The 22,439-nt window shown below is 41.5% G+C and overlaps 2 protein-coding genes across 4 annotated transcripts; one reads left to right on the plus strand and one right to left on the minus strand.

The window, feature by feature from the left end:
- Positions 1-254: 254 nt before the first annotated feature.
- tmem135 (transmembrane protein 135) lies at positions 255-8,909 on the minus strand. Its single transcript, XM_058628148.1, has 15 exons — positions 8,713-8,909; positions 6,701-6,828; positions 5,901-5,993; positions 5,741-5,774; positions 5,586-5,651; positions 3,769-3,815; positions 3,641-3,682; positions 3,376-3,552; positions 3,211-3,280; positions 2,951-3,118; positions 2,696-2,759; positions 2,527-2,603; positions 2,187-2,285; positions 1,984-2,051; positions 255-1,745 (listed from the first exon to the last, which is right to left on the minus strand). The coding sequence occupies exons 1-15, from the start codon at positions 8,848-8,850 to the stop codon at positions 1,610-1,612; spliced, it is 1,407 nt and encodes a 468-aa protein (XP_058484131.1). The 5' UTR covers positions 8,851-8,909; the 3' UTR covers positions 255-1,609.
- Positions 8,910-9,003: 94 nt separating this feature from the next.
- Positions 9,004-21,834, plus strand: hephl1b (hephaestin-like 1b). 3 transcript variants are annotated; one of them, XM_058628143.1, is made up of 22 exons: positions 9,004-9,151; positions 9,337-9,442; positions 10,734-11,016; positions 12,235-12,479; positions 13,217-13,429; positions 13,531-13,716; positions 13,787-14,041; positions 15,061-15,229; positions 16,229-16,368; positions 16,464-16,595; positions 17,259-17,464; positions 17,578-17,722; positions 17,876-18,088; positions 18,768-18,984; positions 19,088-19,227; positions 19,309-19,434; positions 19,528-19,634; positions 20,090-20,324; positions 20,485-20,624; positions 20,890-21,043; positions 21,150-21,167; positions 21,362-21,834. In XM_058628143.1, the coding sequence occupies exons 3-22, from the start codon at positions 10,850-10,852 to the stop codon at positions 21,430-21,432; spliced, it is 3,279 nt and encodes a 1,092-aa protein (XP_058484126.1). In that variant the 5' UTR covers positions 9,004-9,151; positions 9,337-9,442; positions 10,734-10,849; the 3' UTR covers positions 21,433-21,834. The 3 variants fall into 3 exon arrangements, with proteins under 3 accessions (XP_058484126.1, XP_058484128.1, XP_058484127.1); XM_058628145.1 differs by lacking the exon at positions 10,734-11,016; XM_058628144.1 differs by lacking the exons at positions 9,004-9,151; positions 9,337-9,442 and having other exon boundaries at positions 9,902-11,016.
- The last annotated feature ends 605 nt before the right edge of the window (positions 21,835-22,439 follow it).

Genomic DNA, 22,439 nt, shown 5'->3' on the forward strand with positions numbered 1-22,439 from the left:
TTATTATGTCACTTTATCAGGCACATCTGCTTAAATCTAACCAAGAATGTAGCACGGTGAATTTTACAATCATGGCTTCATCTCAGAGGTTAGGGTTAGTGTGTAAGGCTGAGCTCAAATATCTCTGTCTTTCAGAATTGAAAATCAAATGCAGGCCGAGATGTGCGGTGTTACCGAATGTTACCCCCTCTCACAGCGTTCAGTCAGGAAATGTTTAACATCAGTAAACATGAAATAATATTCAAACAGCCAACCACATTTTCATCACATTTTTATGTGTTCACAATCAAACAAGTTCAATGTTTAGTTTACAAGTTTCAGTTTGAATTAGTGAACATTTAAGTCAAACCCCAAATCTTTAGAGAGTTAAATTTAAAGGACAGAAGCTGTGACTTCTTTAAATTTAGGTGAAAAACACATTTTGTGTTTCAGGTCTTTGTAAATGATCCTTGCATTGCAACATTAAGGCAGTAAAAGTCACAACTTTTAACTCAACATCCATTCCTTCACAATAATTCAATGTGAAGTAAAATATGAAATATAAATTGGTTGTTAGTCCTAAACCAAATTATCACCCACGTTTCTTATATATCAATATTTCACACAGTTAGGGAGGAACTCAAATACAAGTGTAGGTTTTTAAGTTATTAAGTTTTGCCTGTGTTGTAAATACATGATCTGATTTCACCCATTCATGTGAAGTGTCAACAGTTTACTGGTAAACAATGGATTTATTCAACTTTCCCACAAATGTATTTACTCTTGATTTATATGTCAGTGTGAAATATATGGTATTTTTTCCCCACAGTTAATAAAATAAAGGTCTCATAAACAAAGATATTGCATCATGTTCTCAAAATTTACTTCCAGGTTTAGCACAGTCTTTTCGTTTACCCGGTTAAGTATCATTAAAAGGTGCATCACTTCATTGAAATCAAGTGTGTTAATGTAGATAAGTTATGAGTAAAATCTGTCTAAATACCTAGACAGACAGTGACCTTTAACCTCCGAATTTCCCCAAAATTCAAATCTCAATTCATCGGCCATTATCCAGTACAGAAGAGCATACTGTTGGTGCACATTATCTCTCACCAGTTTTTACCGTCTCTCACTAATCCAAATGAGATTCTCCCTCAGATGTGAGTGAAAGAAACCGCCCAAATCACGTTCAAGTAACCTGTAAAATTATAAACCCATTTCAATTTAAAAACAACGTAAAAATAAAATGACATCTGCTGCATCTTAACTGGAGTACTTTTTCCAAAAAAGCCAATTTTTGGTTCATGATTTGAGTGAACAGCACCTTTCATTTACTAATATTTATATCTATAGTATTTGTCACATGAGAAATAACGTCACGTGATTAGTCATCAATGTCTTCAATTCTGTCCACTATTAACTGTATACATACAAACCACACTAATATTCATCACACCCAGCTTTGGACTTTTTTTTTTTATCTGGGACGATTCTTCAGAACATAATCACCACCTCTGAGCTCACAGAAACACCTTTACAAAATCCTTACATTGCTCAGAAAGAAAAAGGCAAACAGCCTCTTTCATGTTGAGGTAACCCTAAACCTTCTCCCCACATCCTGGTCCACACGTCACCCGAGCTGGATGTCGCCCCCCGGTGGAAGCACTGCGCAGTAGCGAGGGTCCAGTTTGGGTACAAACCCTTTAAAGTCCCTGGAGGCCTGCGTCCCAAACACGTCAAGCAAGTGTCGGTTCATGAGTGCAAACCTGGAGGAAGAGACAGGAAACAAACGGATCACTGAGAGAGAGAGACGACCTTAAAATCTATCAATAATAATCTAAGGTAAGATAAGATAAGACAGTCCTTTATTAGTTACAGTACAGTGTAAAGGTGAAAGGTGTGCTGGGAAAAAGAGAGCAAAACAATCAGCAATCTCAATCAAATCTGTGATTAAGAAAACAATATTTATCTGTGATCATTGAAGCGTCATTCATTCATTCATACCTGCCCTTAGTTAAACGCAGCAGGAACTTCCAGTACGAAGGCCTGAGGTTCTGCACTTCCATCACAGCCTGTGTGACACACATTATATCCTCTGTCAGTGAAGCTCACACGTGTGTGATATGCATGTGCACGTCTGTGCACGTCTGTGCACGTCTGTGCACGTCTGTGCACGTCTGTGCACGTCTGTGCTCGGGTTTACTCACAGCCTGGAAACAGATAGCGGTGGATATGGCGTACAGGACAGTGTCGGCATGAGGAAAGTATGGGAAGTGTCCGGCTTCGATGCCCTTGAAGTACATGGTCTAAGGACAGAGAACAACACATGTGCTGTTAATGATGAACTAGTGAGTGGAGATAAGTACACACAAATACATGGCAACATAAGTCAACTCTGTGTGTTGCTACCTTAACTTAACTATTACCATCTCTGTGTCATGTCCAATTTGTATATATTTGATATTAAACTAGTTATTCCAATAAACACCTTTACTGAGTTACAAATAAGAAACTACAAACAGATTTCTGACAGATTGTTTCCATTACCTCCACCAGCTTAGAGAAGAGATACATAGATATTGATGTGCTTTTGTAGAAGAACATTGAGAGGCCAGCCAGGAAACCTTCACAGAGAAAAGCAAAAGTCACGGCAAAAATCAACAGATGATTTGCTCCACAAAGAATTTGTTTGACAGTTTGCACAATCCCTTCTTACCGGCTATAAGTGCATGGAGTTCATCATCGATGTTACGCAGCCAGCGCAGCAGGCAGCTTGTTCCCTAAGTGAATGCAAACAAACGTTCAACGTAACATACCAAGAATACAAAGATAAGAGAAGCACGTGACTGTTAGAGAACATAACACCAGGTACGTGAGGAGCCATTCATTCAAATGTGGCAAACTGGATATATGAAATGAAGTAGATCATGTGCATAATATCATTGACATAAATAGCAAGGATGAAATGTACCTTGTAGATGCTGACGAAGGATCCTAGAAAAGCCCCCAACTGGAAATTCTCCTTGTTGTACAAGAGAGACGGGAGGCGCGAGGGTTTGGAGAACATATACCTGAAGGCTGAGGGCACTTTAAGACAGCACTGAATCAGGTAGCCAACGCTGAACATCCGCACAAAACCCTGGACAATCACACACAAAACAGACATATTTAGTTAGTATTACTATTCTTATTATTTTGTAGTGTCTCGGTTAAGGGGCTTCCAGGACTTACCTTAACACAGTAAGAAATGCAGTTGTCTTGGTAATGTTTACAACATCTGTGTCTTGGACCCTGTTTGCATCTGTGACATTCAAACAAAAAAAAAACAAGTCACAGTTACTGGTGACAAGTCTGCAACATGTGTGTGTGTGTGTGTAATGTTGTGTATTCCCTCACATCAATTCTAGCAGTTCCCTGGTGTAGGTGACCAGAGTTTTCCTCCTGGAGCTGGACCGTCCTGCTGATGGCTGTGAATCCTCGGTCTCTACAGCAGCTGTGCCCTCATGGGCCTTTGCACAGACATGATCTGCCGCGCCAGAGTGACTCGGAATTTCTTCTTTACCGACAATGAATCTGTGACAGGAAAAAAAAAGGCATCTGTGAGCTTTACCCCAAAACACGACAGCAATCTGAGGGAATAGAGTTAGAGTTATAGACTTACTTCAACGCAGAGAAGGCAAAGCCTTTAAGACCATCTTTACTCCTGCCATTACAAACAAAGAAATGATTCAAACTCGCGACACAAGTTCAGTCGTAATATTGAAAACAATCCTGACGAGCTGCTCTGACCTGAAGAAGAACATGTAGAGGGACGCAGTGATGCAGAACAGCAGCACCTAAGAGACAGAAAGAGGAAATATTAACATCTGTATGTGGTGCTGGGTCAAACCGCAAGACCAGTAGTGACACAAACAGGCAAGTTCTTTTCATAACATTCATAGCAATTCACTTCATATCTGTTTTTGTCTTCTGAAAAGGACAAATGTATTTGAGACTGGTAATATGTGGAACATATTGTGAGGGCCGGACCTCCTGCTCTCTGACCTGTAGAAATAATTACACATTTAAACTTTAAGGAAACCAAGAAGAGGTGCTAATTCATGTAGTATTTGATAGTGCTTAAACATATATTTGTTAAAGCTGATATTTGTTTGTTATTGTTTTTCTCAGCGTTTCTTCTCAACAATGGAAAAAGAGCTACGAGTAAGCGCAGTGATGCATGTGACAAAATCTGCAAGAACGAGCACAGCTTGAAGATTCCTGGTGGGAGCTGGAGGAGTGTGAAGAGAGAAAAGGCTCAGACACATGCAGCTTTCATCACCAGCACCTTCAAGTTCAAGGAAGGAACTCAACCAGAACTGAGAGAGCTCCGCCCCAAGACCAAGCAGCCCAGTGTACATAGTGTCTAAGAATTGGCCCAAACTTCTGCTACGTCTGTAGAAACCTGCAGATTTTCTGGAGAAGGGGAAAAATCCCAGAACATCGGAGAGTGGATCACAAAGGAGGAAAACTCCACCCACTTAGACCGGTTCCACATCATCTCTCTACTGTGCACTGAAGCAAAGTTCTTCTTCAGTGTAGTCTCCAACCGTATGTGCACCTTTCTGGGAAAGAACAACTTCCCTGACCACATTGCATCGCCCTGGTGTCTGAGCCCACAAAGCCAGCTGTGATGCAGCAGCTGACAGTCCCACGGGAAGATCACTGAGAGGAAGCTTTTGAGCAGAAATTCTCCAGACACATGGAACTCGTCAGAACTTGCCAGCAGACCGGACGGAAGGCCAGTCTTTCCCCAGCTGAAGTAGTCTGCAGGGGCTTTGCAGGCCAATCTCTTCATCACTTTGGAGACTGAGGGAGAGAAAGAGGGGGGCCATCCACAGCACAACCGAAGCAGCAGAGAGACTCGAGAGAAGCATGAAGTTAACTGGACACCTAGAGGAGGGTGTATGATGCTGAAAGACCCGAAATAGCAGATGATCCCAGGCCACGACACCGATTATGTGTCTGGACGCAGCAGAAGCTGTATTTTCACAGATGAATGCACTTTTTGTTGCTTTGAGGTCTGTTTCTGTTTGGAGTCTTTGTTTAGAACCAACTCCACAGACCTACACCCCGCTACTGTAGCTGTCAAAAGCCCACAGTACATGTGCAGTTGCTTGATTTAAATAAATACTGATTTGTTAATGAAAGAAAATCATACTGGTGGGATTGTTTGCATGACAATGTGGACATAAAACACTGTTTTACACAAACTCACCCACTGACAGACAGACAGGCAGAAGTATCCAGCTCTTTTTCTGTTCTGAACCAGTTTGTCTGCTTGACTTTTTTCTTGTTTGCTCTGTAATCAAACACTAAGACTACCTTTATCCACTCATTTACACCTAACTGCCCTTGGGCAGGAGTGTGAGAGTTTGTCTTTTCCTGACAGTGAGAGCAGAAGAAACACACACTTGATAACTATTATAAAGATAACAATCATTTAAAAACAGGAATCTACTGCTGACTCTGCTTTGAGTGTCCTGATACCATTCTAATAATGCTGAAGTTAAACTCGAGATCAGCACCATTATTCTGTTCCCTTTGACCCATCCTCGTCATCTTACCTCGCCGTATCTGATGGGTTTGACGATGCCTCGTGTCACGGCCATGCGGAACAGAGTCTCCGTGGCCTAAAAAACAAGATTACACCGAGTGTCACAGGCAGACGTGTCTCCTGATGTACAACAAACTATATTTAAATGAAAAGAGAAGCTCTTACGAGATTTGTCATGTATATTGTCAGCAGCCCTCTCCTGGAGGGGGGAGAAAGGGTGAGACATTTAACATTTTATAATACGTCCCTGATACTTCAGAAAACAGAGAGTGTGATTTTGTACAATGTTAGACCTGGTAAATGTGTTGTAGGGCAGTGATCTTACCTGCTCTTACGCTCCAAGAGGATAGCGATGTAGGAGGCAGGCAGTGCTGCGCCAAAGCCAGCAGACCACGGGTAGAACCCACCCAACAGTTTCCTAAAGTTGGAAATATACAAAGTTATTATGAATTCTTTTAATTTCAGTTTTGTTTGTTTTGTTTTTGTCCGACCTTTTAAAATAGAAATATTATCTGAATGGAATGTGTAAAACTGGTCTAAAATATGTCGTTCTGTGAGTTTTCAACCATGACTGTAAAGCAATATGTATTTTTTGTGTATTCTGAGCTTATGTAGGTGTTTTTTTTTTTTTAACCAGGAGAAAACCCATTGAGATTCTTCTTCTTCTTCTTCTTCTTCTTTTCAGCTGCTCCCTTCAGGGGTTGCCACAGCGAATCAACCTCCTCCACCTCACCCTGTTCTATGTATCCCCCTCTCTCATACCAACTAACTTCATATCCTCTTTCTGACCTGGCTAAGACAGGCAGCAGCGCAATGAACACACAGTTACAGACAAACACACAGGCACAAAGTTAATAGCACTTAAATGAAGTGCAACAATCTTAAAAGACACGCATTCCTGTAAATGTTTCATGTGATTCCACAAATGCAGGAGCCATTTACAGAACTAAGAAACCAAATAAGAGCAATTCTTTGTGGTTACTTTGTGAACCACTACATGATTAGTTTCAGTGACGAACCTTCAGATGTGCACGAGGTTCAGCTTCTGAAACCACAGCAACACTTGAGCTCAGCTAAGCGGTGTGTGAGTGTGTATCTGTGTGGCATTCATGGGTTCTTACTAACCTGATGATGCAGAAGAAAACAATGTAGAGACCTCCATTGGCAGTGAGGAATGAGGTAGACCATAGGATCTCAGGGATAAGCTTCTTTAAATAGTAGTCCTTCTTTCTTTTCCTTAGGATTGCTGCTATCTGCAAAACACAGAACATGGTATGATCACCATCTAACTTTTGCTACGTGTTAGATGTTTTACTTCAGGCATGACCACTGTCTGAAACACTATCTGTACCACCTGTGATCAAGAAGCACCTTACATCTTTATGACTCTGTGCATCGCACAATTCAGGGTCTTTTTTGGTTAGCACCATCAGGACTGGAAATAATGTGGGGGAAATTATTGGATTAACAACACTGATTCTAATTTGGCTCTGTGAGAAGGGATTTCTAACACGCATTCAAATGTGTATAATATATTACATTGTGTTTATTAACAACCAAAATACTTCCTTTCTGATTCATTATGACACATAATGCAAAAATGGGAAATTGTGGTAGGTTTATTTATAAAGCAGATTTTCCTATAGCAATAATCAAGTTTTTACTAAAACTAACGTATTTATTAAAACTAACGTATTTGAGTTGTTCTACACCAAAAGTCTGAAAATCATAATCAAACAACTGTCAACTGTTAAGTTCACACTGACATTTTAAATGGTGCAAACAGTATTTTTGCTGTTATAGTCAACTAACTTCCACTTTGTGTCAACTTCCACTTTTTTGTTATCCTAGTGATTGAATCTTTAAAATAAATATAATTTCTGAGATTCTGAGATTTCCAATTTCATGATCTATATGTTGTTATGGATAAAAACATATTAGTCATTCAGGTGAAATGTTTTCTTAAAACAGCAAAGGACATAAACATATGTATATATAAATAACTCAGCCAGTGCAGAACTGTAACAGGGTTTCTGATAAAAAAAAAAGGTCAATCTCAAGCCAATCTCTCCACTACAGCTATAAACATGCAGCTAAACTGGATGAGTTGGATAAAGTGAACTCTCAGTGAGCCTGTGCTGCTTGTTTGGAGACCAATGACCACATTTACATAGAAATGAGTAAAACAGTGCTAAGCTACTATACTCTGCTCACAGCTGTGGAAACTCCAACAGTTAACACATGTCTACATTGTTACTGGTAAAACATTATACAACATTCTCACTTTTTTGCTGCGAGGAACAATATAAGGATGCAGTGGATCTTTGGAATATCTAACAAATATTCTACACAACACAGTAGACCAGTTTTTTAAAGTCTGACAAACCTATGTGAACCATCTTGGATTGGACTTGGCTTCTACTATCATACAAGGAGTCTCCTGAAAGTGGAACTGTGGTGTGTTTGTAGTGTAGACTCTTGACTCACTATCACTAGACTATCACTCACTGGCTACTTCATTAAGTAGGGGACACCTAGGAGTGGCAGCCACTGTGATCTTCTGCTGCTGCTGTTTCAAGTTTAAGTTACTGTTGCCTTTCTATCAATTCAAAGCAGTGTGTCCATTCTCCTCTGAACTCTGGCATCAACAGGGTATTTCCACCCAGAGAACAGCTGCTGCAGCTCACTGGGTATTTTCTCTCCCTCGGAACATTCTCTGCAAACCTGAAAATCCCACTAGATCAGCAGTTTGTTAAATTCTTGGACAGCAACCATGCATGTTCAAAGTCACGTGATAGGGTGATTTATTTACACAATAAGAAGTTGATGTATGTAAATGACTTTTTGAAATCGCGTCCCTGTCGAAATTCACACCCAACTCACTCACACAGCACAGTGCGTGTGCGTGTGTGTGTTGTTGTTGTTGTCGAAGTATTCCACACACTGAATGCTAACACGTCAACACACTTCTCCAGAGCAAACAGAGGAGTAAACCCAAACACTTCGCGTCCATTATCAGACCATCGTCGCGACGTTTCATCACAACTTGTCAACACAAACTTAGCTAACTAGCTAGCTAACTTTAGCTCCAGAGTCTACATGTCCCAACTACTGCAGCTCGAACGGCGAACACTTACCAGGTACAGGGGGGCGTATATCTTGAAGGACACCTCCAAAGCGCCGCGGGCCACATCCAGCGCCGACTGCGTACACGACGGGCTCCAGGTGTGACCAATTTCGTAGCAGTTATGTGGTATTTTACTCAGGGCTCCCATCTCAGCTGTACCGCACACTGGAAACCAATAACAGCCACTAGCTTACGTGCGCGTTGACTGTGTGACAGGCGCGCTTACGCAAAAGAGCCGTGGACGCGCACGTCGCTAGGACCGTTGCGCGTTCCAGTCGGATGAACGCAATTCTCGGCAGGCGCGCAGAACTCGGCATAACACCCGTTTGTCCGTTCACCGTGATGACGTGACCAACATTTAAATCGTACATTTGTACGATTTAAACTTTTAACTGTGCTTCAGTGAAAACCCCGGACCGACAGCGTAGTTAGAGGAAGTAGCTTCATAGGTAAACTATTAAAACATGTTAAAAGTCCAGTTTGTATAATTTTGGGGGATAAAGGGGCTGGAATTGAATATGCTAACAAACATGCTAATTATGTTTGTGTGAGTGTATTAGCACTTTTTGTTCTGTAGCTTTTAGTCAAAGGCTTTTTTGCTTTATGGAGGCAGTTGTTGTTGATGTTTCTACAGCAGCCAAAATGGACTTAAAGGAGGCTCACAACACAAAAGAAGAACGACGTCCTTTCTGGCACGTGGAGGCCACCGTAGTTCCCTGATGCACTTGGGAAAGGAACAGGTGAGTGGACTAGTCACTAAGGGTTAGTTAACCCTAACCCAATTCTTACAACACCGGTGGGATAAACACACAAGACACGTTTGACTATTAATGCCCATATACTACTAACACATAAATACACCACCAGTCTAATTACTAGACCTAAAAATGACTCAAAAATAAGTGTGATACTGTGAAAATAAATGCAGTAAATAGCAGAACAGACTGGATCCATAAAACTATTCTTTGAAACATATTTTACACACATGTATGACCCTCATTTATTTTCATACATATGATGTAATCTGTTTCTCTGTTTTTTCTGAAGTGTTTGGGGCCTTAAACCTCTGAATATCTCTATTAGTTTTCTGTGTTTAAAATGAATAGCCTAAATTAAACTTACCCACACGTCAACACTGGAACTGCAGCATGGATGAGGGGGACAGAAGGACCACAGTGGTTTGATCCAACAGCTCACACTGCTTTCTCTTTTATAGTTGCACTGCTCAGAGTTGGCCAGCAGATGTCAGCTTCACTCATTAAATGCAGGCATGAGCAGCTGGTGTTGAAGAGTCTTTGAATCATCAGGATAAACGGTGTAAATTGTCTTAAGCAGTGGTTGCTAAAGACAATATTACTTATAAACAAGTGTTTATAAGTTAAATGGATTTGGAACATAATGACAGACAGTATCACTTTGAGGTTTAATGTGCTGTGATTTATTTTTAAAACTGGCTCAAAGTAAATGGTTTTGTTTATTCCATTCCAATTTATTGATATGTATTGCTCTCTTTCTGTAAATAATTCCTAAATCATTGAGCAGTTCAATTTATAAAAACATTTATTGGGTTTGCAAGTTATGACCAATGATTTCATTCCGTATTTCATTGTTCTACATGTTTCATTGTCAGAAGAAGTAAAATTATTACTAGTATTATGCATTATTACAAGACAGACGACCAACAAACCTACTATACATATTTCACTATAACTCTACTACTCACAGCAACATTTCGCATATTTCTAAACATATTATGTCATAATTCCACTGCACGCACACACCCATGCTTATGCATCGCCTTTGGAAAATTGACAGTCAATAGAGTCGATGCCGTGCTTGAGTCTGCACTTTAGCAATAAGTAGATCAATTACCTTAATTTCCCAGCGGGCGACGGTGGTAATTAAGGCGAGAACATTGAGAGTAATCATCCTGGAAGTATGATGTCTCAGGAGGCGGTCACTCTCCCTCTGAATGCACCAACTGTTTTCCCCTTTTTTCCTGTGCACTGCGCGCTCTGGTGAGAGGAGCAGCTGCAGCATCAACAGGAACACAGGAATCCGCCTGCGTGCTTATATGGAGCAGTCATTCACACTTTCACGTGCGTGTGGAACCACAACTCCCTGCGACAGTCGAGACGAACCCGGACATGGAGCTGTGTTTGCGGCTGTTGGCCGGCGGTTTGCTGCTGCTGCTCCTCTCCTCCGGCACGGAGGGCAAAGAGAGAGTTTACTATGTTGGGATTATTGAGGACGCGTGGGATTACGCGCCAAGTGGAAAGAATCTGCTCAACGGGGAACGCATCGAAGCAGACGAGTGAGTTTTGACAGTTAATAACGGGAAGAATCAAATCTGAGCCTAATTATACATCACATACATCACACTTTATGTTCACGTCAATGTAAGTAACTCGTGTTGTAATAATTGGTGATAAACACTAATTATCCGGTGTAATTACAGGGGCGCTGCTAGAATTTGAAATAATACAATACTGTACCTGACCTCACACTTACACACACACGCATCATTTCCAAATATGGTGGTGGGTTTATGTGGTATATAGAAAATGTATAATTCACATCAAACATAATAAAATATTATTTTTATATATACGTGTGTGTATTTATATACTATATATATCCTATGATTACTCATGGTAATAATAATAATTGAGTTGCAGTTGTATTTAGTCTCGACCTCAGAATACATAGTTGTGCCTGAAAGAGGAAGGTGATCGTCTCACCTCAAGTGACGGAAATAAACTCACTTTTAGAATGTCTTCACCACACAGACCAGAACTGTGATGTTTCATATATAACAGAGCGTGACCACAGTGTCATTATGAAAGTTTACTGTGATTTGCCATTAAGCTTTAGATATTTCAGTGACTATGTTTCTTTAGGGCTGTACTGTGTATCACGTATTATCTAGAAATTTTGGAAATTTGGGAAACTCTTGATCTTTAAAGACGCTCAAAACTAAATAAAACCGCTTAAGATTCCTGTAGCAAAATGCAAAAGCGGGATATGAGGGATTCATTTGGATGAACATATGTCATACAACATTCATAATGCAGGACTTTACTGACTTACATGGCGCTTGCCCATGAGCACTAAACTGCTGCAAACAACTATTTTGTAAAAATCTTTTTTTTGTTAGACTGTCAGCAAGGATGTCAGTGTGTTCCACATCAGTTAAATAAGTTTGTATCATCTTTAATCATCGTCACTTACACTTGCCTTGTTGTTGTGGTGATGAGCTGTATAAACATACAGCTCATGTAGCGGGTTATTAGCCAAGAGAAACTTGTAATCACAATCCTGACAAGTCTTAAGTGTTTGAGGGATACAACTGGTTACAGTTTGCTCTGCTGCATTACATCTTTGTCGTCTAGACTTCTTCCGACCTCCTGTCAGACATGAAATATGAGTGTTTTTTAAACAATAAGATCTTTATTTGACAGCTGAGTGCTCATCAGTGGCACCGCTCACTCTATCATCTACCTCCTGTGTCTTATTTCCACTTCTATTTCAGGCATGCGTCCATTTTCCTGGAAAGAGGACCCAACCGCATTGGCAGGGTTTATAAGAAAGCTATGTTCCGACAGTACATGGATGCGACGTACAGCAAACGGGTCCCCCAACCGGTTTGGTTGGGCTTCCTGGGTCCAGTGCTGCGAGCTGAGGTCGACGACGTCATCGTGGTCCACCTGAAGAACTTTGCATCCAGGAACTACTCCATGCATCCTCATGGAGTTTTCTATGAGAAGGATGCAGAAGGTACGTAATATACATATTTTGTTTGGTCAAAGCGTGATGAGACTAAAGCCCTTGCTTTTGTGTTACCCTCTAATGCCTGTACTGCCTCTGACATTGAAATAATGAAGGGCAGAAAAGACGAAGCACAAGGGAATATGATGCATGTGCTGTGTGAGCAAAAAAGTGACTCTGCATATTTTCAATAACAGAGCGACTGTTATGAAAGACATCGTCACCTACGTCCTCGGCTCTTTGTCGCTTGTACTCACCCAGGGATTTTTAGTCTCTTCATGGAAATGAAACTAAGCGTTTTTTTTCTTTTTTTTGAAGTTTGTCAAGAAACCAAAAACAGCACATTGTGCAGGAATGAAAGGAGATGTTGTAATAGGAAGGATGATTATATCCTGAACTATGTCTTGTGCTGAGTACATGGTACAAAGGTCAGTGCAAATGTCACGTCTGGTCGTGTAAACGAGGTCATTTTTGGGTTTGTTGAACTCTCCGTCTCTCTCTCACACACACAGGAATCTTAAGGTGAACAGAAAGCAGATAAAACCGTGATTCATAAACTCTTAGATAAAGAGCGTGATTATTAAAGCTCTTTAATTGTCCCCTGTTGACCTCTGACCCCTGTTGACCTCCACGTTACCGCCATCAGTCCTGATGTAAAATGTGTCACTCTAAAGCCGCTCTTTTATGCACTTTTACATCATTCTACTACACTCCATGCCTAGTTTTCTCTTGTATTTGGCCACCAGGGGCGCTTTATCCAGATGGGACGTCAGGCAGGCTGAAGAAGGATGACTCCGTCCCTCCAGGAGGCAGCTACACCTACCGCTGGGAGGTTAGGCCAGAATTCGCCCCCACTGATGGTGATGCAAACTGCCTGACCTGGGTCTACCACTCTCACGTAGACGCTCCCATGGACATCTCCTCAGGACTGATAGGGGCTTTACTCACTTGCAAGAAAGGTACAGCATGGACCATGTGACCACATGAACAATTAACTCAATAAAAAGGCAAAGAAATCTAGTCGATGCTAAATCTGTGTTTGATGTCTCTGTGAGTGTAGGCATCTTGAAGGAAACACAAATAGGATCTGCCCGAGACTCTGCCCGTCATGATGTGGACCAGGATGTCTTTTTGATGTTCCATGTAGTGGATGAGAACCTGAGTTGGTACATGGATGACAACATTGAGAGTCTCTCTAATCCAGATGAAGAAGACCCCGATTTTCAAGAGTCAAACAAGATGCATGGTGAGTCTCTCTAAGATCATTCAGCACTGAAATGAAATGTATTGTAATGTTTTTTTTCTCTGTGTGACAGCTATTAACGGCTACATGTTTGGAAACCTCCCCGGGATCCAGTTGTGCCAGCATCGTGCGGTAGCCTGGCATTTGTTCGGCATGGGTAACGAGGTGGACATTCACTCTGCCTTTTTCCATGGGAATACACTGCTAGACCGCGGTCACCGCACCGATGTCCTCAGCCTGTTCCCAGCCACGTTTGCTACTGCTGAGATGGTCCCGAAATCTAAAGGAAAGTGGCTTCTGGCCTGCCAGGTTAATGACCACTTGCAGGGTAGGGAATCTGACCTTTTCATCTCTTTACTCTGTCTTTACTGGTTGTTACCTGGTGTTAACATTCATCTTGAGAGATCCGACCTCAAATGTACAGCAGGACACATTCAGAGGTGGTCTGGAGTCCTCATTCTTTTGCATGTGAGACAGCAAATTCATCCTCAGGAGGCATTAAGCACCTCCTCATGTCTTTTGCAGTTTTACTGTATTTTCACACTTCTAAGGTCCTTGTGTTGATTTCGTGGTTTCTCTTTTGTAAAGGCTAAAGTCTTATTGCATGTTACAGCAGTGTAAGTAGAGCTTTGACACCACATTTTTCCTCTCTCCACCTGACAGACACACAGACAGGTTGACAACAGACACATCTACAGACAGACGTGTTAAACACATCATTTTGACCTGACTGTCTGTCTGTGTTAGCATTCGTGGGGAAGTGAGGTCCAATCACACATGGTCACAGGAGACACATTCATTTAAGGCCAGGTTTGAACAGTACTGCGATAAAATAAACATCATTGACAGCTTAATAGTTAAATGTTTAAAAGACTGAGAAAGATATCAGTAATACTCGTGATTTTGATGTCAGTATCACTATCTGCAAGAAAAAGTAGTATCAAGCCATCCCTGAAGAGTACTTAGTGCTGGCTCATACAGGACAGAACGGGGTCTATGTGAGATCCACTATAAATCAGGGCTTGATGTTACATGTCAGTTCCACTCACTCATGACCAAAGTCCACGACTTGAATGAGCCGTGCTTGCTCAACACGCTTACACGTCACTTACTGTTTCTTATCATCATCATCTTTTCTCATTTAAAGAAAAGTGTTATTTACTGTAGAATTCACACCCCTTGCTTATCATGTTAAGTATAATGATGATGAATGACAGTTTGGTTGTTTTGAAAGTTGTTGTTTTTTTATTCTGACATCTGCAATGTGACAGCTGCTTAAAGATAAGGGAGTTCAAAGTGTGAACCAAAGCCTTTAAATATAACCCTCTGTCTCTTCTCCTGTTCTAGCTGGGATGCAGGCCTTCTATGAAGTCAAGTCATGTGGCGATGGATCCAGCACCACAGCGCCCGCTGGTGCTGTGAGGGATTACTTCTTGGCAGCAGAGAAAGTCGTGTGGAGCTACGCTCCCTCTGACAAGGATCTGATTAACAATGTGTCCCTCACTGACGCTGACAGGTGTGTACTGTATACTGGAGAGTACAACCTACTGCACTTGATGATAACAGACAGGGTCACTGCAAAGGAAAAGTTAATCATTTATCTGGCCCAGTGCAATTAATGCGTTTTCCAACAAACACAGAGTGAGCTGACACCATGTTGTTACCAGACTTCTCCTAAACGATCCAGGACCTGGGGGCCATGTCCATTTATTTTGGTTGAATGGTAGAGGTTTTAATTTGGCATCCATAATGTTGTTGTGTGTTCTTCTGGATTTAGTCTAGAGCTAAATTCTTCTTGTCCCTGGTTCTTGGTCTCTCCTCCCTCTTCTTCTTCCTCTTCTCCTTCTTCTCCAAACTACTCATGATGCCTCTGAAACAAATCTCTTCACAGCTGTAATGACACTATAACATATCTCCTTCCACCAAGAGCTCCGTATCAGCAGGTGGCTGCTGGGGATTCAAAAAGCCAACAGTGAAGATCATGGATGCGTATGGATTACACACGTTTGACTGATATAAGGGGCAAAGATGTGCAGGGTCTTTCAGGGTCCTGCTCCAGTGTTACCGTGAAATAGTCAATAGGACATTGATCTCCACATGATCACTACATCCAAATAAGATGATTAAAGTCACTTATGATACTGTTTAGATTAGAGACATCACATGGCATAATCATCCATGGAATAACTATTTCTCTTTTAAAGATTTTTGTTCATCCTTTTAAGTGCTAGTTCAGGCTCTTTGAGTCCCAGAGGAGGCATCACATGGACACATCCAGAGAAATAAAGCCTCATTACCAAGGGAGCTAACTGACACTGAAAATGGCTCTTTCATTTTGTGGTGAAATGTCCCTTTAAGGCTAAAACCTCCTAACAAAAACTTCCTGTCTGGCTGCGTGTGGTTTCCGGACATGGCTCCATAGTGTAAATAACAACAGTGTCTTTGTTACTGTGTCCTGACCGGACTCAGTGAAGCCCTCACACAGACTGACCAGCTGCTTTACTCTCACCCTCAGGGCATCAGAGGTGTTTTTTGGAAGAGAGGAAGGAAGGATTGGAGGTCAATATATGAAAGTGATCTACAGAGAGTACACAGACAACACCTTCACCATCAGAAAACCATCAAGACCTGATCAGGAACATTTAGGAATCTTGGGTACGTTTTTCAAAATGTCGCCAAACACCTCTTTTGTTTGTTCTCTTTTGTTCCAACGGCACCTGTGGTTACAATGTTCTTTTGTATTTATCCAGGTCCAGTGCTGAGGTCAGAGGAAGGAGACACTCTCAGGGTGACATTCATGAACAAGGCTGATAGAAATTACAGCATCCAGCCTCATGGTCTGCACTATGACAAACAGTTCCAGGGAAGCATCTATGAGGACGGTGAGAGAGCAGCTGACTGTCACAGGAAAACACTGGGTTTAGTCACTATAACTCCAACTGTATTCAACATGGTTAATAATTCAGAATATGCCTATCTGTACTTGCAATGCTGGCTTTTCACTACTTCTTAAAGAAGGCAAACTATTGTGAACACATTTACAATATAAATCACAACAAGAACTGTTTTCAGTGTCCTGTCTGTAACACCTGGTATTATTTTGAATTGGTAAACCAGACATTTCCAAGAAACATGTTTGATAAATAAACTAAGAACTTCAAGTTATTTAAATAGAATCACATAAACTTCAAGTAAAAGGCTGGTAAAATTCAGCAAATGTGTTTCCAGAGAGTGAAAGTCATGCATGAGGTGCTCTACGGTGAAAAGTTTCAGAATATCTCGAAATAAATAAAGAAATTAGAAATAGTTACAAAGATACAAACTCTGATTTTTCATTGTGGGAGTAATTTAGTTTGTTATGCTTATGCTTCATGACAGGTTTGATGGAAACTTTACAGGACACTGGAAATCTCTTCGATCTTTGTCTGTGCAATAATGAAGAATGATGTAAAAGTGCATAAAAGAGCGGCTTTAGAGTGACACATTATTGAATGAATGAAGAAATGGCTTCAGTGAAACCATTTTTTTTGTGTTCTTTGCTGTAGGTGTTGACAAGCCCGGCTCTCATGTCGGTCCAGGTGAGAGCTTCATCTACACCTGGCAGGTCCTAGAAGGTCCATCTTCATCTGATTCCCCCTGTATCCCCTACTTATACTACTCTGCCACTGATCCGGCCATGGACACCAACTCTGGATTAGTGGGACCTCTGCTCGTGTGCAAGAAAGGCATGCTGGGAGCGAACGGAACCCAGGTACCACTTTACAGAGAACATCTCATTAGTTTTCATGCTTTTAACTGTAGCCGCTGTCTGCAGCCACTCCGAGCTCTTGTTATCTCTTGCACTGTGTGTGGATTGCTTCATAGAAAGGCGTGGACAAGGAGTTCTTCCTTCTCTTTTCTGTAATGGATGAAAACATGAGCTGGTATTTGGAGGAGAATATTGAGAGATTTGGAAGCACCCAGAGCGACCCAGAAGCTGACGACTTTGTGGAGAGCAACAAGATGCATGGTAATCAAGAAATGAGATGGCATTTTATTTCACTGTCTGTGTTTTCTTTGATTATTTGTTACTTGACGGGGATGAAGTGTATCTGTGTATTTGAAGTGCTGTTTTCTGATTGCTCTCCATGTTTTCCTCTGTAAATCCTCTCCCTCATTGAAGCTGTAAATGGACGCATGTATGGGAACCTTGACGGACTGGATATGTGTGCCGGGGACAAGGTTTGGTGGTACACCTTTGGCCTAGGTACAGAGGTGGACATCCATGGAGTTTATTTTGAAGGGAACACCTTTAAGAAGCAGAGCACGACACGAGACACTGTCAACCTGTTCCCTCACATCACTGCGACTGTCGCCATGCAGCCAAACATGCCTGGTCAGTCACGTCTCTCTTTACATTCACAAACAGGAAGCTCCACTCATGTCAACAGGAAATGTCCAGTCTGTCCTCATCTGACTGCGTGACCCTGTCCCATTTCTGTACCGGGAAATTCAACATTAAAGGATGTTGACTTTAAATTTTAAACTACTTTATAAGGTTATCCACTTGGTTTTTATTTTTTTGTATTAACTTATTCTTTACTTTATATTTTTAGTTTTTAAGTTAACAGAAAATGTTGTGTCAGTTAATTTGGATCTAAAAAGTAAAATGTGTAACAGCAGAAGTATTCTGAATGCCACAGAAGACCAAGATGAATGTTGTGTTGTGTTTTGAAGTCAAAGTGATGACACAGAACACACTCAGATAATATCCTGTTGACACAGTCACACACTGTGACACACTGCTAACCACAGCTTTACAGCACAGCTTCAGCTGCTCAATAAACTGTGCAAGATAAAGGTGCAAACCAGTTTTTTCCCGTCTGGTTTTACAATGATTTGGCAGAGAAAGAACTGAGTCATGCTGCTCACAGACTAAGACACTAAGAGACAAACATGGTCACGTCCTAACCACGAAAGCACGTTCAGGCAGGTGCTGTGCAGATGCTCAGGGCCTTTTAGCTGCAGGTAGACAAGAGCCACAAATCCTTTACCTGTTCTCACTCTCCTGCCAGGTGTGTATGAGGTGAGCTGCAGAGTCACAGACCACTTCTCAGCTGGCATGAGGCAGCAGTACAGAGTCGGCCTCTGCCCGGGGCGTAAAGTCAATGCCACCCGAACGCAGCCGACCAAGACTGTCCAGTACTTTATTAGTGCTGAAGAACTGGAGTGGGACTATTCTCCCGAGAGAGACTGGGAGCTGGAGAAGCACCAGGCCACATCAGAGGACAGGTGTGTGAGTGTGGTAATTGTAGGATGATGTATTTCAGCCTGTGATTAGCGGTCCAACTTATTACTGTTTGTTAATTGAAGCAAATTGGTACATGTCTTCCAGTCCAGGCAGCACTTTTGTGGAGAAAGCAGAGAACAGAATTGGATCGCGCTACAAGAAGGTGGTTTACAGAGAATACACAGATGAAACCTTCAGAATTCAGAGGATTCGGACGTCCAGTCAACAGCACCTGGGGATTCTGGGTATGTTCAGCTCAGCTGCTCTGTATGATTTATTAGCCTTTTTTTCCCCCCCAAAGACCCCGGGTTTCTTCTCTTTTGTAGGTCCATTAATCAAAGCCGAGGTCGGAGAGCAGATTGTGATCACATTTAAGAACAAAGCCAGTCGGCCGTACTCCATCGGTGCACATGGAGTCAAAGCGAGTGGCGCTCACGTTCCTGTCAAACCTGGTGAGAATCAAATTTGAGTAAAATAAATCAAATCTGGTGTGAGGTAAAAAAAAACACAGCACTGACATTTATTCTGTGTTGATTTTCCTTCAGGTCTCATTCTTGAAATGACGTGGGACGTTCCTGTAAGCTCTGGTCCTGGAGTCACAGATCCTAACTGCATATCTTACGCCTATTACTCCCAAGTTGACTTCATTAAGGTACTCGTACTCCACACTGCCCTCTGCTGGAATCAACTTCTAGTAGCTGCTGAATGTTCTGTTCTCTGGTGCTTTTTTACTTTAACTTAATCCTGATTAAAATGATCAGCTCTGAGAAACCCTGGTAACGAGCCATTCATTCATTTGAATCAGGTGTGTTGGAGCAGGGCGACGTCTAAAACCTGCTAAAACACTGACTTCAGTTCACTGAATTTAACTTTACACTTTTATGATGTGTTAATTATTTAACCTTTTATCCTGTAGACCTGCGATACATGTTGTGTTTTTGTTATTTTGCTTTGTGCACATGCTTCCATCCTTAAAATGTATTCACCTTCCTTGTTTTTAAACAGCGTCTGTTATTATTATTATTATTATTATTATTATTATTATGCCTGCATGGTTAGTTGAGGTCATAGTTGTTTGTGACAGTGGCTTCATCTGTTGATGTTCAGGACCTGTACAGTGGTCTGCTGGGGCCTCTGGTGATCTGCAGGCCCGGGACTCTGCAGCGCGGCGAGGGGCCCGGCAGAGCGAGGGCGGACGTGGAGAAGGAGTTTGCTCTGCTCTTTATGGTGCACGATGAAAACCAGTCGTGGTACGTGGATGAAAACATCAGGACGTACCTCGGCGTTGATCCTGGCACCTTCATAAGAGACGAAGACTTTGAAGAGAGCAACATGATGCACGGTGAGAGTTCAGAAGAAAGTGGAACAAACTTTTGAGATTGATTGACTCTCTGATTGATGAGAAAACTTGAATAATCCCAGTGGGAAAGGAGTTTGTAGATAGAAATGTATGACCTGTAAAACAGTTTGGGGTGATTCTTTTATGTGACTGTGTATTAAAGGGATCAATGGGAAACTGTACGGTAACCTCCATGGACTGGAGATGATGCAGGGCCAGAAGGTTGACTGGTATCTTCTGGGGATGGGGAATGAAGTGGATATGCACACTGTACATTTCCACGCTGAGACATTTACTTACAAGGTAACATTCACCACCACAGAGAAATATTATTATCATTATTATTGTTATTATATCTAAATAATATGGTAGGAGATGATGTCTTTCTCTCAGAGTAGTGCCACGACAAAGACAGTGTGTGGATCTCGTCTGTCAGATAATGAGTTTATGTAATTCAAAGTGCTTTTTCCTGCTTCCACAACAAGTTTCTCAAAGTGTTTATTTCCTCTTTTCTGTTCTCGTTTCTCTCGTGCGTGTGTGTGTGTGTGTGTGTGTGTGTGTGTGTCAGACGGACCGTGTCCACCGCGCTGACGTCTTTGACCTCTTCCCCGGGACTTTCCAGACTGTGGAGATGGTTGCTGGGAACCCAGGAACTTGGTTGCTCCACTGTCATGTGACGGATCACATCCACGCTGGCATGGAAACCACTTTCACCATCAAAGGTGTGATGTGTGTTTACATATTCAAGTAAACTTAATTTAGGACATGAGCAAAAGCTAAAGAGAATTTATCTAACGTGTCACTTCTCTCACTCCGTTTTATTTCCAGAAAAAAGCTTCTCAAAAGGTAAACACCTTTATCATTCCTTATTAGCTGTAGTAGTGGTATTAATTCTCTTGGTTTGTGAGTGTGTGTGTGTGTGTGTGTGTGTGTGTGTGAACAATGAAATAGGATGACCAGAGGCTGTGAAGTGTTTCACTTGTCTATGCGTCCAGTAATGTCCGTCCCTCTCTGTGTCTGATCTGTGTTTCCTTTTCCAGCCCCGGACGCTGAAGGCTCCATGAAGGTGCTGCTGCTCGCGGTGGCACTCGCGCTCGTCTTGTTACTGTAGGTGAGCTGCACTGACGACACTGGACTGTATGTAACCACAGAGAAGCACTCGACAGCTCCAGGGACAAATCTAGTTGTGCATGTATGTGTGTTGTACTGTATATAAATATGACTGTGTGTGGTTCTGTTCTCTGACCGTCACAAAGCACTGCTGTATTTTATTTCACCAAAGAATTCATTCTGTCTGCTGTTGTTGTTTTAAAGTGCTAGAACCACGTATCACCACAAGGTGGCGTTAACTTCAAAAAGTTTGTCAGTAACCAAAAACTTTTTATTCTTGTCTGATTATTTTTTGCAGCTTTTATTACAAACACAGTAACTTTTACGTGGAATTCCTGCAAACATGTGCTGTCCTGTGGCAGCTGATCAGATCAATAAATGTTTTTGATAAGGTAAAAGGAAATGAGACGAGCTGTGTGTTCTATAATGAGTTTATAATCAGCGGTTAAAGCACGACAGATCACACACACACACACACACACTGTCTGCTTCCTCCAGCATTGACACAGCAATACATCAAATACTCATGTGTTTGCTAAAAACTACGTGTTTGTTTGTTTGTTTTTGACCTTTAATCAAAGTCATTGATCACAGTAATCACCACACACAAATTACCATATCTGTGTGTGTGTGTGTGTGTGTGTGTGGGACGACTGTTCACTCACAGGGTGATTGACAGGTTCATTCCTCTCAAACATGAAGAACAGGATTTCACTTCCAGCTCGCTCATGACGTCACGTTCACTTTTAAAATTTAAAAATAAAAATGCAGCTCCAGACCTTTTATTAGTAATTCTAATAATGGGTAATAATATAGTAGTAACTGAGTTTTACGTGTTTAGACACAACAGAGATTATGTTATATAATCTACTCTCTGGAAATTATCTGAAGAACTAAAATCTCTAGAAACTAATGAGTGACTTTACTTTACTTCTTTTTTACAAACCTGAAATTCTGCTGCTGTGTTTTAGTTATTGACGACGTTTTGTCATCATTGATTCGTTCATA

This window comes from Solea solea, chromosome 4 (genome assembly GCF_958295425.1).
Source record: "Solea solea chromosome 4, fSolSol10.1, whole genome shotgun sequence".
NCBI lineage: Eukaryota > Metazoa > Chordata > Actinopteri > Pleuronectiformes > Soleidae > Solea > Solea solea.